The following is an 18808-nucleotide window of genomic DNA, read 5'->3' as shown; positions in this document are numbered from 1 at the left end:
TCTCTGCTTCTGTGCAGATGAGGATCACGTGGCTGACCTATCACACCCCCTGCTGTGTGGCGACCATGACACACTGCTGACACCCACCACGGGCAGCTCTAATTAGCACTAGCTGGGAATATACTTAGGGAACAAACAGGAGCTGTACTGCACCACCTGCAGCTGAGTTAAAGTTTCTGGGTGCTGTGGATACCGGCTGGATTGCTTTTTGGTATTCTGGACATTGCTGTTGGCCTCTACCCACTCACTATAAGCCAGCAGCTCCTAGTCTGACAGCCACATGTGGCCCAGGAGGGACTCCCATAGTAAGGCAGGGGCAGGGCAAGTCCTGCGGCTGCAGGCTCAAGGGTCGGAGGAACCCTTGGATAGGTGTAGCTCTGAGGCTAAACTCATAGATCCAGGGCTCAGGACAGATGCTGACCTGGCTCGTGGCTTCTCATCTGGCCGCCCTCTCTTCTCCTTTTGCCCAGGCTTCCTTGCAGACTCTGAGCCTGGCAGTTGGGACTTCTTGGCCAACTTCTTCCCCTACAGGGAGCAGCCAAAGGACAGGTTGCTGCCTCAGATAAAATTTGTCCCCTATTCCCCTCATTTAGTCTACAGAGCTGTGGGCTCTGCCCCCGCCCCCCACCCAGCATATCTGGGCAATGGCTCCCCTGGCCTTTAGGAGGATCTTTGAAGTCCAGATCTCCATGTGAGAGACAAGCCATATATATGCTGGAAGGACCCTCGACTGGCTATCCCTATTTTCTAGGCCTGGGGTCCTGTGTTTCCATTGTATCACCAACACCCAGGATGAGGCCCAGTACCCAGTAGGTGCTCAAAAGAGTGGTGCCCAGGGTCAGTGTCTTGTGACTCAGGTGAAGAGGGGGGCACCACACACCTCTTTCCCAAGCTCCCCCTCAGGTTCTGAGTCAGAGGAGGATGGTGTGCCTCGGCCTCGAGCCTTTCGGCTACGCTTCTTCACAGGCTCCTCGTCCTCCAGCTCCTCTCCACTGCTGCCCCCACGCTCTGCCCGCTCCTTGCGCCGCTCCTTCTCCTCCCTCTCCTGTTCTCGAAGTCTCCGGAGCTCTTCCTCCTGCTCCCGTCGCCTCCGAGCCTCCAGCTCACGCCTTCGCTCTTCATCACGTCTCTTCCATTCACTGATGCGGTCTACTTCACCACTGTCACTGTCACTGGGATGGAGAGTCTATCAGTGGGGATCCCAGCACACTCTGCGGCCCCCATATCACTGGGTGACACCCACCTGTCACTGCTGGAGGTGGAAGGTGGTCGTTCTGGCTTTGGTCTCCGCCCTCGGGGTTTTGGGGGTGGCTTCTCAGCTGTGGAAAAGGAGTGGTGACCTTCTCTTCATGGCCTCCCAGGGGTATATGAAAGCTGGCTCAGGTCTTACCTGGCTTTCTACCTCGAGGGGGTTTCTTGACAGACACATCTGAGTCTGAGGAGGATGATGATGAGGACGACGACGAGGAGGATGGAGACGGCTGTGCTGTAACCACAGGCTCCTCCTTGGCCCCATCTGAGTCGGCTTTGGAGTCTGAATCCGAGGCTGATGGCACCTTCTGGGGACAGGCATAGCCAGTGGGGTGCTAGAGCCCAAAATGGAAGAGGAGCCACACAGGGTGGTAGGGTGATGGCAGAGGTGGCTGCAGTCCCCAAGAGATACAGTTCTGCTCCTTATCCACAGCAGACACATGGGTCTTGGGCACCTGGTAGTTCCTGATGACAGGGGCAGGGCCAAGCCCACCAGGGGCTTTCCACGGCAGGTATGCACTGAAAATCTGCACAGAAGGCCTGGCCTGCTTTCTTCCTCATATGTCCAGTTCTCCCACGACAAGCCACAGTACAACACTCCCAGTCCATATCACACACATGGCCACAGATGCACAAAATCACCTGCACATGCATACGCAGCCTTGAAAACACAAGTCCTCACACTCCCAACGTGTACACACAGTACACACGATCTACAACATTTCAGCAGATAGGACCTGATTTTCCAATTGTGGTAGTGGGGTAGGAGCAGCAGTGACCCACAGGCCACAGGGGCATCACCACATACCTGGGTACCCAGGCATCACTGCCATAAAAGGCCCCTCATGCTGCTTAGGACCTGGGGCACAGAACCCTTACCTTCTTCTTGCGTCCTCCCAGAGGACCTCGCCGTGGCGGCCGGGCCGCTGTCTTCTTCTCTGGGGTAAAATCCTGGGTGGAGAGACAGGAGTGTCAGGGGTGCTGCCTGCCATGCCAGGCTGCCCTGGGGGCTGGTGTTTGTTCACCTGGTCACTGGTCTTCTCCGACTCAGATGGGCTCTCAGAGTCCTCTTCTGATGGGGACACACTGGCCTGATCCAGGTCACTGGAAGCTCTTCTAGCTCGTTTAGAGACTGACACCTGGAAGTCATGGTCAGGCTGGGTCAGCAGCTAGACAAACCCCCACTCCAGATGGGACCATCCTGTGTAGCCTTGATGCTACTTAACTCTAGGGTCACGATGTGAGCCATACACAAAGGCACACACAGCTGTAGGTCCCACTCTGAAGAGCTCCCTATTCTTTGAGTGATCAGAACTAGAGAAGGGAAGTTGGGGGCAAGTGCTAGGGAGTTGGGGAGGACAGTGTCTGATGGGGCTGGAACTTTCACTGTGAGGACTGTACCTCAGAATGCTCCATTTTATGTCACATGCTCTATATCAAAAAGAAATCAGATATAGACAGCAGACAGACAGACAGAAGACGCCAGCAGGACTGGCACAGAGAGAGCAGACTCCAGCAGGACTGACAGGCTCACGGAAGGAACTATGGAAGAGGCAGTGCAGCTTTCTGTGGTTGAAAAGTACACACTGACATGGTCAAACAGTCTGTAAAGAATAGGGGTCAGGGGGCTGGTGAGATGGCTCAGTGGGTAAGAGCACCCGACTGCTCTTCCGAAGGTCCGAAGTTCAAATCCCAGCAACCACATGGTGGCTCACAACCACCCGTAATGAGATCTGATGACCTCTTCTGGTGCGTCTGAAGACAGCTACAGTGTACTTACACATAACAAACAAATAAATACATACATACATACATACATACATACATACATAAGAATTAGAAAAAAAAAAAAAAAGAATAGGGGTCAGCAGCAAAAGCATCGACTGCGTAAGCCCGAGGACTCGTATCCCATCATCACCCTTATGGAAACGTACATCACGGTGAGAGCAGTAGCTCCATGGTAGAGCGCTGGTTGCTTACACAGGCTCCCACAGGGTAGCTCACACCTGTTTGTAACTCCAGCTCTACAGAACTTGATGCCTCTTGTTTCCACAGGCACCTGCATTCATATGCACCCTCCAAGTCACAAATACATATACATGATGAAAAACATATTTTAAAAAGGGGCTGGGGCTTGAGCAATTACTCAGCACTTAAGATCACTGGCTACGGGGCTGGAGAGATGGCTCAGAGGTTAAGAGCACTGACTGCTCTTCCAAAGGTCCCGAGTTCAATTCCCAGCAACCACATGGTGGCTCACAACCATCTGTAATAAGATCTGACGTGTGTCTGAAGACAGCTACAGTGTACTTACATATAATAAATAAATAAATAAATCTTTAAAAAAAAAAAAAAAGATCACTGGCTACTGTCAAGAGGATCCAGGCTTGGTTCACAGCTAGCACAGGCTGCGCACAACCATCATTAACTGCAAAGCCAGGAGTGGTTACACACACCTTTAATCACAGCACTAAGGAGGAAGAGGAGGCTGGGATAAAAGTTTGAGGCCAGCCTGATCTACATGGTGAGTTCCAGGATAACCAGGGCATACATAGTGAGGCCTGTCTCAAACAAACAAAACAAACACCAACTCAGTCCCAGGAGATCAGATACCATCTCTGGCTTTGGGTATCAGACATGGAATAAATGAGGTGTGCAGACATAACTGGTGTGCAGGTAAAACACCCAGATGTAGAAAATAAGAACTGCAAAAAACTAAAACTAAACAAACAAAAAAGCAAACCCACATCTGTAATCAGAGCCAGGGAAGCAGAGACAAAGGGTCCCCAGGCTTGCTGGCTGCTTAGTAAAACCGGTGAGCTCTCAAATGCAGGCAGGGAGAGACTCTTGTCTCAAAATACAAGATGTAAAGCAATCGAGGAAGATGCCTGATGTCAACCTCTGGCCTCTTTAACATAGACACAGACATGTGGACATAATCTCATACTCACATAAAGATTAAAAATGTCACTGAGAGTCATAGCCCCTGAAGGAATCAACCTCAAAGTATTTGAATTTTACCTCAATTCTTTTTTTTAAAGATTTATTTACTTATTATATGTTAGTACACTGTAGCTGTCTTCAGACACTCCAGAGAAGGCATCAGATCTCATTATGGATGGTTGTGAGCCACCATGTGGTTGCTGGGATTTGAACTCAGGACCTTCAGAAGAGCAGTCAGTGCTCTTAACTGCTGAGCCATCTCACTAGCCCCTCAATTCTTGTTAAAAATGAGTACTGAGGCAGGCATGGTGGTGCATACTCATGACCTCAGCACTCCCAGAGGCCAAGGCAGAAAGATTACAAGTTTTAGGCCTGACTGGGCTATTACACAGTGAGGCCCTGTCTCAAAACAAACAACAAAAACAATTCCTATCGAAAGGGGCTGGAAATGCCAAGGGGCCACCAAGAGTAGCTACCCTCTTCACACTACCTTCAAGACTGGTGTCTTCCGCTTCAGGCCACTGTGATCACTGCTCTTGTCAGAGTCAGAATCGCTCTCCATCCTGTCACTGGTGGCTGTGGTGGTCACAGCTGTCACAGTCATGACCCTCCGGGATTCTTTGTCCTTGTCCACGTCGCTGCCACAACCCAGGTCGGCTTCAGGGGCCTCACTGTCAGAGGAGCTCACCGGCTGGGGTTGGGGTGACAGATGTGTCACCAAGGGGCCAGGATAGACTTCCTAGCCCCATGTTAACAAAGCAGACAGTAATGCTGGGAATCCTGGCTCAGGGTCTGGCTACTTCACTCATGAGTTGGGAAACTGAGACAGTAGGATGATGTAGTTAGGAAGATGTAGGGGCAAATGCTTTGGCTCTGTGCCTCAGTTTCCATCTGAGCCAGGGGGAGGTCACAGCTTTTGGCCTCATGAAGATGCTGCAGGTAGGTAGAGCTGTCATGTGCACAGGCAGCATGTAGACCACAGCAAGTGGTAGTAAGAACTGTGGGTTTTGTTTCTTTGCTTTGTGTGCGTGCTACTGGGAACTGAATACAGGGTTTCAGACATGCTGGGCAAGCACTCTCCCACTGAGCTACAACCCTGGAGCCCTCTTTACTTTCTATGTTACACAGGGTACTAAGAAGCCTGACTGGCCTGGGATTTACTCTGTACAGCCTGTGCTGGCCTTGAAGTTGTGCTGGGAAGACAGGCCTGCCTGAACAGGTCTGGCTTGGCTCTATTTCAAGCTGTTCTACAATTGTGAGAAGAAGCCAGCCCCAGGGGCACTGCTGAACTTGCCACCCTCACAATGCCTGCTCAGGCAGCAGCCACAGTCCAGCCACACCACAAGCTATGTATGAATTGACCACAACTTGGTCTCCTGTCCAATCCAGGAGCTGAGAACCTAGAAACAAGAGGATCACACAAGGCTCCTAAACACAGGGAGCAGAAAGACAGTGAGGACTGAGATATGAGGAGCTGCTGTGAGGCCTGTGAAGTGAAGGATTTGTACTGGGACCTCAGAAAGGCAGGTCAGAGGAAGAGCAGGGTAGGCAAGATGCAGCTTACAAATGTTACAAGGGAATGAGGGTTCTCTCACCAAAAGGAAAAGGCTGGGATGGTCAGGTTGTGGAGAGAAATGTGAAAGTCTGCCCAAATAGGTAGCTTAAACATATGTCAAAATGTCTGCAGTTTTTCAATAAAGTTTAGTCAAAAAAAAAAAAAAAAAAAAAAAAAAAAAAAAAGGCCATGACAATAGTGGACCTCACCCAGCACAGTCATACCCCCTTCTTGGCCCTGGCATTCCCCTACACTGGGGCATAGAGCCTTCACAGGACTAAGGGCCTCTCCTCCCATTGATGACCGACTAGGCCATCCTCTGCTACATATGAGATTCTACTTTCAAAAAACAGACAAAAAGAAAAAAAAAAAAACCAAACCCAAAACCAACCAACTAAAACAAAAAACTAAAATATCTCCAGGACAGCCAGTGCTATACAGAGACATCCTGTCTCGAAACACCCTCCCCACAAAAAAACCAACCAACCAACCAAACCCCCCCAAAACCAGCCAAAAAACCAACAAACCCCCCCAACCCCCCCAAAACAAAACAAATCCAACAACAAAAAGAAATAACAACGACGCTCCCTGGTGGTCTAGTGGTTAGGATTTGGCGCTCTCACCGCCGCGGCCTGGGTTCGATTCCCGGTCAGGGAAGCCTCTCTTCTGGGCTAGTGAGATGGCTCAGTGGGTAAGAACACCTGACTGCTCTTCCGAAGGTCCAGAGTTCAAATCCCAGCAACCACATGGTGGCTCACAACCATCCGTAACGAGATCTGACTCCCTCTTCTGGAGTGTCTGAAGACAGCTACAGTGTACTTACATATAATCAATAAATAAATCTTTAAAAAAAAAAAAAAAAAAAAAGAAATAACAAAAATGTTCAATCTCAAGCCGGGCGTGGTGGCGCACGCCTTTAATCCCAGCACTTGGGAGGCAGAGGCAGGCGGATTTCTGAGCTCGAGGCCAGCCTGGTCTACAAAGTGAGTTCCAGGACAGTCAGGGCAATACAGAGAAACCCTGTCTCGAAAAACCAAAAAAAAAAAAAAAAAAAAAAGGTTCAATCTCTAAGTTCAAAGTTTCTCTAAATATCCAAAGTCTCTCAAATGTGGGGTTAAATAAATTAAAATAAGATAAAAGTTACATTCTTTCTTACTCCAGGAGGAAGGAAGCAGGGCAGTCAGTCAGATCAAAGCAAAATCTAAGTCCAGCCATGCACAGCTCAGGGAAGACTCAGAGACTTTCAAGCTCTGGTCTCCAAAGGCCTTGGCAGTAGCATGCGTAGCTATGTCATCTGAAGCACACACAGCTTGTCTTCTAGTCGTCTCAGACCCACTCCACCATACTTGCTATTGTTCTTGGTCATCCTATGCCACTGACATCTCCAAAATACTGGGGTCTCTGCAACTGGGCTGCATCTTCACCAGTGGCCTCTTGTAGGTTCTTTTCAGGGACTCTCATGCTGCTACATGGTACTAAGGCTTCAATCTTGGGGCTTCTACTACAACTAATGTTGCACATTCACCATTGGCCTCTCCTGGTGCCAAGCCTCAGCTGCTCTTCAAGACTTCTTCAGCCTTCACACCAGCACCACCTCGGTGACTTACATATAACTAAGTTTGGCTGCCAACATGAGATGCAAGTTTGATGTTGATGCTTTGAACTACAGCCTCTGTGTGCTAACCCTGAAGAATCTCTTCTCAGATTTTGCTTCAGCAATGCTGGTCTCACTTGATTCTTCAGCCCCAACATTGATTATTCTCACAAAGCAAAGGTTTCACTTCAGTGGAACAGCCCAATAGAAGAATTCTTAATGTACTCTGAACACTCCCCTCTAAACCTTCAGAAGGCAAGCCTCCATCATCTGCACTGCTTTCAATATTTTTATCTTCCAGGCACCTACAGAACAGCCAATTGAGCTCTGCATACTCAATGGATTTCTTAGCCCAAAGTTCAAATATCACAATCCTCCCTAAAACATATGGTCATGAATGTCATCAATACCTCACTCCTGATACCAATGTGCCTTACTTAGTACTTCTATTGCTATGGTTAAAAAACCATAACCAAAACCATGAACTTGGAGAGGAAAGGGTTTATTTCAGCTTACAGCTCATCATCTAGGAAGTCAGGACGGGAATTTAAGGCAGGAGCTGATGCAGGGGTGATCGAAGGGTGCTGTTTATTGGCTTGCTAACCATGGTTTGCTCAGCTTTCTTTCTTTTTTTTTTTTTTTTTAAGATTTATTTATTATTGTATGTAAGTACACTGTAGCTGTCTTCAGACACACCAGAAGAGGGTCAGATCTTGCTACGGATGGTTGTGAGCCACCATGTGGTTGCTGGGATTTGAACTCTGGACCTTCGGAAGAACAGTTGGGTGCTCTTACCCACTGAGCCATCTCACCAGCCCTCAGCTTGCTTTCTTATTGTACCCAGGACCACCAGCCAAAGGGTGACATCATCCACAGTGAGCTGGACCTTCCCATATCAATCATCAAGAGAATGACCACAAGCCAATCTGTTGGGAACATCTTTTCATGTGAGGCTCTTCCCAATGACTCTACTGTGTCAAGCTGACATAAAACCAGACAGCACATAGATATACATGTAAATCTTAAGGACCTGGCAAAGGACAGGGGATGGGGGCTTGCAGAGGCTGAGAAAAAAAAGAGCTATGGAGCAGATCACTAGAGCATGGATGAGAACAGAAATGAGCTGCAGCTGGAATCAGGAAACCAGAACAGAGAGATAAGAAGTCCAGGTCTCCCAGGTGCTTGTGCCTGAGCCCAGGCACATAAACTCACACAGAAGCATGGAAACACAGGCCAGACCTATTCGTTACCTAGCATGTGGGAGGCAGAGACAGTAGAATCTCAACAGTCTGAAGTCACCTTCAGCTACACAGGGAATTTGAGGCTAGCTTGGGATATGTGAGATCCTGTCTCAAAAGCAATGGAACGAAAAGAAAGGAGGGAGGCAAAGAGGGTAGGCAGCAGGGCTGGCAGGGGTTCTACAACCTCCTTCATAAAGTCCAGTATCTTTCCCAACTGACAGCAGAGGCTGAGTCCTCAGCACAGACCCTAGCCCAGGCTAATGACCCCACCAAATGAAAATCAGAGAACATTTGTCTTCACAGTGCTGGTGTGGCCAAAGAGTTGTGACACAGCCCTTCCTGAACCATTTTGAACTGTGTGATACTTATGTAGGGTGAACCCTAAACCAAACATACTAAAAGGGAAAAATGATGGCCTGTGTGGAGACTGTGATACATCACCTTCTCCAAGGTGACTCTGTTCTTTCTCCCTTTCTCTCATCCCCCCAAAATGACAGCATGGTTCTTGTTTTCCAAGAAGACAATGCCAAGTAGCTTTCATGGAAGAACAGGGCAACATCACACCATGGAGAACCACTGTTGTTCATGGATGACACAGTGTATGACATCTGGACACAGAGAAGTTTTACATCAGCTATATAACTCAGTAAGTCAGCAAGAGACCTGCAGCGTAGGCACAGGCCCACTGTGGCCTTTAGGTCTGGACAATGGACAGATGTCACAGGAGTTGGGGGTTGGGCAGAAGTGTTTGCTGTGCAAGTATGAGGACTGGAGTTCAAACCCTCAGAACCCACATGAAAGCAAAACATATTGTGATCAACTGTAATCAAAGCATACCTACTGAGACAGGAGAATCTCTCTGGGAGCTGGCAGACAGCTTGGCCATACAGAACAAGAGACCATGTCTCTAGTAAGGTAGAAGGGGAGGACTGACACAGAGGCTGTCCTCTCACCTCTACACTTGCACAATAGTATGCATGTGCCACAAGACCCTGTCTCCAATACAACAGGACACCAAACAGCATTGTTCCTCAAAGCTGAGCCTCATGGCATGTAACTGTCATCTTAGTTCACAGGAGGCTGGGGCAGAATTGAGAGTTTCAGGCCAGCCTGGGCTAAGTAATGAGATCTTGTTTCAAAAATTCAAAACTAAAGATTCAGTGTCAGTCTGGACAAGGGACCACAGCTGCACAGTCCAGCTCAGCTGTGTATCCTGGAGGGTAGTATGATAGCTAGTTTTTTGTTTTTGTGAGCCTCAATTGAGAAAATGCCTCCATAAGATCTAACTGTAGGGTATTTTCTTAGTTAGTGATTGATGTGGGAGGGGCCCAGCCCACTGTGGGTGGTGTCATCCCTGGGCTGGTAGCTGGGTTTTGTAAGAAAGCAGGCTGAGCAAGCCAGTAAGAAGCACACTACACGGCCTCTGCATCAGCTTCTGCCTCCAGGATCCTGCCCTGTTTAAGTTCCTGACACAACTTCCTTCCATGATAAACAGTGATGCAGAAGTGTAAGCTGAATAAAACCTTTCCTCTCCAAGTTGCTTTTGGTTATGGTGTCTCATAACTGAGTACTGACTACACACTGCCCCTAACCCTGGGGGTCTGGCAGGACATAGAGGCAAACAGCATGTAGGTGTGGTAGAGACCTAGGGCTTGATGGTACTCCCCATCAGCGGTGGTGCCTCTACATCAGGCTTCTCTTTTCCAGCAGCCTGTGGGCTTAGGTGCTAGTCGGAAGGGAAGAATGCCCAGCATAAGGAGTCTGCCTTCTGCACCCAGCTCCTTGTGTTGCTAACTAGCTTGAGAGCTCTAGACAGAGCCAGGCAATGGTGGCACACGCCTTTAATCCCAGCACTTGGGAGGCAGAGGCAGGCGGATTTCTGAGTTTGAGGCCAGTCTGGTCTACAGAGTGAGTTCCAGGACAGCCAGGGCTACACAGAGAAACCCTGTCTCGAAGAAAAAAAAAAGAGCTCTAGACAGAAGCCAAGCCCAGGATTCATGTTCCTCATCCCAGCATCGGAGAGGTTGCACTGAGGTTTGAACTGAGGTTCCCAGTTGAGTTCAGCCTGGGGTGCATGGTTAAAAAACAAAAATATTACAGGACTCATTGGGTAAAGGTGCTTGCCACCAAGTCTGATCACCTGAAGTATGATCCTCAAGACCCACATGGTAGAAAGAACCAACCACTGTAAATTGTCCTCTGATATCAACTTATATGTGTGTGTTTACTTAACTCATAACCAAAAAGTAAGTGAACATCAACGATGAAAAATAGGTGTGCCTAGAATGGGCGAAGCTCAGTTGCCACTTAGGAGTGGGTCACCTTCCTGAGGCAAGGCTACAGTGCTAAGAGCTCATTGAGATGACCCCTATCTCTGCCTCCCCAGTGCAGAGACCAAGCAAACACTACATCTGGCTTTATGTTGGTGCTGGCCTTGGGTCCTCCTGACTTCATGACAACCATTTTACCAACTGAGACATCTCTCTAGATCAGTGGGACCCCTTTGCACCCCCTTATGGCACCAGCTCACAGCCATGAATGACTATGAGTCTCACACTTGTAACCTTATGCTTGGGAGGCTGAGGCAGGACAGGCACAAGCTTGACCCAAGCCAAGGCACTGCTTGGGCTCTTCTGGTTAAAAAAAAAAGTCCACCCTACCAGAGAACTAGCCTGTCCCACCTGCAAAAACACTACTGAGCCCAGTGGGTAAAAGTGCTTGCTGTCAAGCCTGAGCTGAGTTTGATCCCTAGAACCCACATGTGGAAAAACATAAACTTCCACAGTTGTTCTCTGACCTTCAGAAGTGTACCAAGGCACATATGCATGGAACTAAAAACATGCATGTAAACAAACAAACCAACCAACCAACAAAACAACTACAGTTGAGTGGCTTAGTCTAAGTCTGAGTGGTCTTAGAGCCCAAGCAAACAGTCTGATGGGTAGCTAGCCATATAATGAAGGACTCCCCACTAAGGACCACAGCAGGGCTAAAACGGCATGATGGTCCCAAGCGTGCTGTGACCATCTGACATCTTGGCTGTGAGAAAGGACAGATTAATGCTGGTGGTATGATGGTCACACATGCTGGTCATCTCAGGCCTTGGAAAGTGGAGGCAGGAGGACCAGAATTTCAAGGCCATCCCCTACTAGTGGATTTGAGGTTAGTTTGGACTACATAATAAGACCCTGTCTCAAAACCAAAACCAAACTAAACCAAACCACCCAAAATGGTTTGAAGAGAGGACTCTGGATAAAAGCTCCTCTTCAGAAATCATGAGGACCTGAGTGTCATAACTGTGAGGTTTGTGACCAAGACAGGTATCTCCCTAGAGCTTACCAAGCAGCCAGCCCAGCCAAGACTACAAGCTTCTCGTGCAGAGAGCCCTGTTTCAGCAACAGTGGAGAGTCACAGAGGAAGATACCCATATTCTGCTCTGGCTTCCTCTGCATGTGTATACATCATACACACAAACAACTCCCCCAAAAAGATGGAGGCTAGCCGGGTGTGGTGGCACACACCTTTAATCCCAGCACTCTGGAGGCAAAAACAGGCAGATTTCTGAGTTCGAGGCCAGCCTGGTCTACAAAGTGAGTTCCAGGACAGCCAGGGCTACAGAGAAACCCGGTCTCGAAAAACAAACAAACAAACAAACAATAGAGGCTAGTTGGTCTGTTAACATGAAGCAGCTGTCAGGATCTCTGCTGAGTTAGCAAAGCTCAGAATCAACAGAAAGCTGGGGCTGGAGACACTACTGAGTAGCTTTGAATACTGGGTGTTTTTGCACAATCCCAGCACTTAGTCCAGTACTACTGTCAGGGGACCAGCCCCTTTGTTCTGTGCTCTCACTGGACCAGGAATGGGCATGCAAAACCTCAACTTACAGAACAATGATAGTGAGTTTGTGGACCTATATACATCCCATGGAACGCTCTGTGAGCAAACACATCATTGGTGTCAAGAACCATGTGCACATGCAAATGAATGCGGCTGAGATAAGGTCAGAGGTAGGATTAACAACCAGTTTAAAACATATGCTATCTACAGGGCCATTCACAGGACAGGTGAATCAGGTCTGTCTATTCTGATTAAGGTTGATGGCATATTCTCTCTCTTTTTTTTTGGTTTTTCGAGACAGGGTTTCTCTGTATAGCCAGCCCCGGCTGTCCTGGAACTCACTCTGTAGATCAAGCTAGCCTCCAACTCAGAAATCCACCTGCCTCTGCCTCCTGAATGCTGGGATTAAAGGCGTGCGCCACCACGCCCGGCTTGATGGCATATTCTCAAAGAACTTCTTAAATTTGGGAAAATTTGCCATAAAGAAAAGTGAGAAAAACAATAAAACAAAACCAGCACTCACATGCTGCCTGATAACTCCAGTGTCAGGGGATCTGACAGCCTCTTCTGGCCTCCTTAGGCATCAGGCATGCACACAGGGCACTTATATACATGCAGGCAAAATACCCATACACATAAAATAAAAATGAACACATCTTAAAAAAAAAAAAGAAAGCTTTGTGTGGTTTTCAGTGAGATAGAAAGGCACTGCAGCAGGATGGCTCCCCACAGAACAATGCTCTTTCTGAATGTGAAACTGGTATTCCTGTCTGACTTGTAGAATTTAGCTAAAATTTTTAGGAAAAAGAGACAGCTCAATTGTAGCTAGCCTTTTCTACTTTGTGGGTTCTTCTTTTTCCCACCCTTTCCCTCCCCTCACACCCCAGTTTCATCCCATTACTAGACAAGAGAGAAACAAGGATAGAGGGGGAAGAGATAGCTAGAGATCCCTGAGTCTACTTTCTTTCTTGTTTCTTCTCTGAGCAAGACAACTAAAAACCGCAACCAACCCCGCCCCCAACAACCAACAGCCACCAACTCCACCTCTTGGAGCCCTAGAATTTATATATAACCTCTGAAAAGTTCCCAGAATTGCAATCATCACACAATCGAAGAGACTATCTGCGGCTGGCAAAACCATTTCTGTGTTTTTTTTTTTTAACAGATACCAGATGCCAAAAATCCCAGAATTGTCACTACACTCGTTTTCCCATAAAATCATGCTTCTGAAGGCCTTTGTATACACTGTCAGAATTATCTATTTTGACAATGCTTGGAGGGACCACTCTAGGGTGGCCCAGGAATTATTATACCTCTCTTTTCTATTTGTTTGACTCAAGGTATTACTATGTAGTGCTCAGGCTGATCCTGTACTCTAACCCAAGAGAGCCTCCTGTCTCAGCATCTCTGAATGCTGGCATGACAGACCCATCTACATTCCACACTCATGTCCCCCTGAGAGCACACTAGGTCATGGAATCACAGGGCAGCTAGAGGCTCTCAGAGCTTCCAGCCACTCTGTCTCAGAGGCATGTGGCTGGCTAGTTGACTTCAGCACTTGATGTTTGAGTTTTGTTTCCTTGAGGGCTGCATTTGTCTTCATAGTGACCACAAGCTATGGTTGTCCAATAAATATTAAATATAGTGATGATTCACTAGCAGGCAACAGGCTTAGGAAGTGTAACCAGAGAGCGTTCAAACTAGTGCCAGCAAAGATCATGACAGGATCTTCTTCAAGATCCCCTGCCCAAGCAGAGCCCAGCAAAGACAAAGAGCTACTCCACTCTCCACACATGGTACAGATGACAGAAGTAAGCTGTCACTGGCATACAGTACATGCCCCCAGCCTCTCAACAAAGGCAGCCAAACCAGAAATGCTTGGGAGACACCTGCTGTGTGAACATTTCTGACTGCATACTCAAGGCCAGTGCCTGATTCTTGTTTGGCAGGTGTCAACACAACTTGCTGCTCCCCCAGGAGACTCCTTCCAGCACGAGCCAGTTAGGGAAAGAGAAGCACATTACTACCTCAAGATTTCAAGATTCAAACATGACCAGAATCTCTGAGAAGACTCCAATTTCTACCAGTAAAGCCAGGGTTGGGACTGATGCTCATGAACTCCTGCTTTGCTCACCATCAACAAACCCAGGTGACCTTCTTTAACAATAGCAGGTTTTGGGCTGGTGAGATGGCTCAGTGGGTAAGAGCACCCGACTGCTCTTCCGAAGGTCAGGAGTTCAAATCCCAGCAACCACATGGTGGCTCACAACCATCCGTAACGAGATCTGACTCCCTCTTCTGGAGTGTCTGAGGACAGCTACAGTGTACTTACAATAAATAAATAAAAAAATAAAAAAAAAAAAAAAAAAAAAAAAACAATAGCAGGTTTTGACTTGTTGTGATTGCTCCCTTCGGCTACTTCCCAACTGGATGACCATCCCTCCCAAGCTGGCACTACTCTGCCATTTCTCATTAAAGCCTCCAGAGCAGGGACTAAGGCAATAGCTTACCCAGTAAAGCACCTATTGCACTCACAAAAGCACCAGGATTAAGGTTCCTGGCATTCCCAGAGAAGCCCAGGCAGCCCACTTGTGAGCCCAGGTGCACAGGACACAAACAGGGTATCCTTTGAGCTAATTCAGACAATTGAGTGAGCTAGGGGTTCATGAGAGACTATGGCTCAATATATAAGGTGGGGGAGGGATCAAGGAAGACACTGATGTCAACCTCCAGCCTGCAAAAAAAAACGCATACATATGGATATGCATACACCATACAAAACACCACTAGCTCCCCAAAGCAGGAGTAAAAACAGAGCGAAGGACCCTACCCAGCCTTATACCCTCCACTCTCATCTCACTCTAGAATATCCACATAGGCAGCTCTCTCCAGCCTTCCACAGTGGTTTTCTATTGATTTCACTTTCTAATTTTAAACTTTAGAAATTATATTTGTTTAGTGTGGGCGTGTGTGGAGGGAGGCCAGAGAGTAACATACAGGAGACAGCTCCCTTCCCACCATGTGAGTACTGGGGAAGGTGTTCACGTCATCAGGAATGGAGGGCAAGCATCTGCTGAGTCTCACCAGCCCCTCTCTTCAACTTTTCTAAATTTCTTCTCTCCCCAGAAATTTCCAGACAGGCTCTTGGCATTATTTCTTCTCTCTGACCAGGAGTTCTCACATTCACAAACAACTGCTTACTATACCCAATCCTCAGCTGAGAGTCCCAGACAGAGGAGGGTGCTAGTATAGCAAGCCTTTCACTTTTGAGAGGCATCTTCCAGACTTGCAACACCCTGTTCAGAATCCAGGCTCATCTTTAGATGGTGGTCCCCACCTAGTGGGCACTGGGTGATATCTATACACACATGTGGTAAAATGACCTGGGGTGTCCCTGGAGTGGAGTAAGCAGACCTACGACTCTGCTAAGCATTCTGTAAAGCCCAGCAATACACCCCAAAGAAAGATCCGATCTACAGTACTGAGAAACCATCCTGGAAGTTTCTGAGGAAGCCCCTGCTCCTGGGAGCCTATAGATGCTCCACTGCCCACTTGTTCCCAGGCACTCACCGGAGGCGCACTGTAGCTGGCATGGGGGTTGTTCTGGATCTCCCAGAGCCCCTCATTGAAGCCTTTCCTCTTGTTGGGCTTTCCGTACTTGTCCTTGCACTTATCATAGGGGAACAGGTCCTTGGGTCCCAGGAAGGCCCTGGAGGTAAGAACCATAGGCCAGTTCCAGGTGAGCCAGGTCACCCTGGGAAAAAAGCCAGTCTGTGGGTGAACACTGAAAACCTGGAGGGGACACTTACGTTTCATGCGTTCCAAAGAAGAAGATGGGGTATTTGTTGGGTGGGGGCTTCACGGCACCATCAGCAATGTCATCAATCTGTAGTGTGAGGCAGGCTGGTCAGAGGGCTTCAGGTGTAGGCCAAGAGGCAGCTTTATCCAGACCCAGTTACCATCCAGTTACTTAGGGGGGTTTGGGGTGGGGGGAGGCACACCATGGGAAGACACAGCACCTTCCAAACACAAGTCTAGAGATCTGAACTCAGGTCCACTAAGCTATACATTATCTCCTTAGCCCCTTAATTTGGAATTAATGTTTTTCCTTTTAGACAGTCTCACTATGTAGCCTGGCTGTCCTCAAACTATGTAGACAAAGGTGGCCTGGTACTTGTCTCTGTCTCCTCAGCAATGGGGATTGGGATTGAAGGTAAGTACAACCATGCCTGGCTATGAAACCTGCACACTTATGTGCATCCTACTAACCTGTCTGCTACCCACAGTGATTATCTTTCCACCAAGAAGAAAGCTGGGCCCCCATACAGGTACTTAGGCCGAGCCAGGTCCAGTATAGTCCCCTGAAGCCCCTGGGGTGGGCCTAGGTTCAGCTTCTCCCCACTCCCGGGACTAGCCAATGACTGCCCCTCCTGGAAAAAAGGCCCAGTCTGTTCTTGTCCCAGAGGTAAATCTGGCAGCAACAGGGATGGAGATTTGGGGGAATGAGGTGGAGTGCTGAAGGAGCCAGGCCCAGAGCAACCCGGAAGTCCCACCCTCTTTGTGAAAGCCCATGGGTTCCAGCAGCTGTCAGTCACCTTCCCACAGGATGCTAGTAGCCCCTTCCCCTCCAATCAGGTGCTTGGAACTGTTCTCTCAGTGCTGGAGAAGGCTGGGAAGGGGGAAGGGACAAGAGCTTCATAGAGAGCAGAGGTAGACTAGTGAGGGCAGTGGCCAATGTAAAGTTTTGCTCCCCAGTCACCCCACTCACAGTGGGATTTCCCAGTGTTTAGCCACCCACCTCATCAACGCCGGGGGATGGCTGGATCCTCCCTAGCCTGCTCCTCAAACTCTGGTCCCTGGTGGCTGGATGCAGGATACCAGATGCAGAAGCATCCTCAAACCTGCCCTGCCGAGCCCTGCCAGGCTGCTTCTCCCAACGGTCCCACACCTCAGGAACTTATGGGGCCCTCTGGTCCTGACCTCTAGGAGTTACCTCCTGGGCTGGTTCCTGTTGAGCTTGCTCTTTGGCATCCCCATGGTAACTCCCTGCCGTATGGTCTTCCATTCCCACCCCCATGCAGACACAGCCAATCTAGCCTCTGTACTAAGACCTAGAGGCAACAAAACTCTGTTTCTATGCAACTGAACATGTGCACCAGGACTTGCAACGCTAGCCACCATCTGCACAACAAAAATTCCTTCAGTCCTGACACATGGATGCAGCTAACTTCAGCCCTGGAGTGATCTCTGTCCCAAGTCCTGGGGGCAGCAGAAGCCTTTGGGTCTCCGTGTATGTGCCAATTTTTGCCAGGGCCAGAATTCTACCACCTGCGCACCCAGGCTCTAAAAATCTACACTGCTTGACTCCAGCTTTCTCAAACAGGAAACCTCAAAGCCTCCTACCTCCAGCTTGAAGCTGCCTGTTCTCAGGTAAGCTACATACAGCCCACTGAATCCCTTTAAGGGCCGGACTCCAGGTCCCCAGAAAAGCTTTCTTCCAACCCTTGCCCTCATTTAGGTCATAGAGATAAGGTCCCTTTCCTTCCGCTGTATCCCGCTCCCCCATCCATCACGCGCAGCCTCTCTGGAAGAGACTCTTCCCATCATTTGACCCTTCCACTCCAATCCCAACGTGCCCATGTACCCTTTGAGCCCCACTACATCCCTCAGGCTCCACGACCCTGGGATCCCCTAAACGCATTTCTGACCTCTGGTACATTGGTCTCTCAGGCCCTGGACACCAAACCAAGTGACACAGGTTCCGGAGGAGGTCAAGGCTAGCACCACGGCCGTTCTCTGCAGGACTGTGGGTCTCTGAGACTCAGGACCTCACCATGCAGGTTACTCAGACCAAAACATTGCCACACCTCAATTCCAAAGGACCACGGGTCAGAGCCAGGATCCGGAACAGCGGAACACAAGTCCCTCAGACCAGGGACCTCCCCGAAGACGCACCAGACCCCAGGCACTGTGGTCCCGGAGGAAGGAGATTCCTCAACTCCAGAAAACCACAGTGCAGTCACCTGAGCCAGCAGCCCCAACCTCTCCTCAGCCTCCATTCCAGCCTCCCCGCGCGCGCCCGCCCGCCCGCCCGCCCGCGGCCCCTCTGCTCGGGGCCGCCAACTCCGCCGGGCCCGTCCACTCCACGCGCGGCCTCACCCGGGCCGGCCAGTGCGGGTAGCCCTTCATCTTGGCAAACACCAAGTCCCCGGGCTTGAAGGCGTGCGGCATGCTGTCGGCGGAGGCCCAGGCCGCGGGAAGCAGCAACGGCGGTGAGAGGCGAAGTCAGAGGCGGGAGTCGGACGCCTGAGGGGCGGAGGCGTCCGCACGGGCCGCCGGCCGGCGTCTACTTATTGGGTTCAGCACGACCGGAAGTCCCGCCCTCCC

General features: G+C 49.3%; 1 protein-coding gene and 1 non-coding gene across 10 annotated transcripts in view; one reads left to right on the top strand and one right to left on the bottom strand.

Annotated features, from left to right (window-relative positions):
• Hdgfl2 (HDGF like 2) overlaps positions 1 to 18808 on the bottom strand; it is a 21007-nt gene extending 2199 nt beyond the window's left edge. For 2 of the 9 annotated variants that reach the window (NM_001304784.2, NM_001331053.1), the window contains exons 1-10: positions 18581 to 18776; positions 16231 to 16307; positions 15992 to 16130; positions 4685 to 4885; positions 2277 to 2390; positions 2131 to 2202; positions 1391 to 1586; positions 1244 to 1319; positions 881 to 1172; positions 422 to 525 (exon numbers count right to left, since the gene is read on the bottom strand). In NM_001304784.2, the coding sequence (NP_001291713.1) occupies positions 422 to 525; positions 881 to 1172; positions 1244 to 1319; positions 1391 to 1586; positions 2131 to 2202; positions 2277 to 2390; positions 4685 to 4885; positions 15992 to 16130; positions 16231 to 16307; positions 18581 to 18652 (1343 nt within the window). In that variant the 5' untranslated portion in view covers positions 18653 to 18776. Of the gene's footprint in view, positions 1 to 421; positions 526 to 880; positions 1173 to 1243; positions 1320 to 1390; positions 1587 to 2130; positions 2203 to 2276; positions 2391 to 4684; positions 4886 to 15991; positions 16131 to 16230; positions 16308 to 16690; positions 18474 to 18580 lie in introns of those variants that run through there. The other 7 variants (XM_006523710.4, NM_008233.4, NM_001304785.2 and 4 more) reach the window with 7 other exon arrangements.
• n-TEctc4 lies at positions 6335 to 6406 on the top strand. Its single transcript has one exon. It is a non-coding gene; the product is annotated as a tRNA-Glu (tRNA).

Source organism: Mus musculus, chromosome 17, assembly GCF_000001635.26.
Source record: "Mus musculus strain C57BL/6J chromosome 17, GRCm38.p6 C57BL/6J".
NCBI classification, from domain to species: Eukaryota; Metazoa; Chordata; class Mammalia; order Rodentia; family Muridae; genus Mus; species Mus musculus.
The sequence above is the reverse complement of the archived record's forward strand: the minus strand, read 5'-3'. Positions and strand labels throughout refer to the sequence as shown.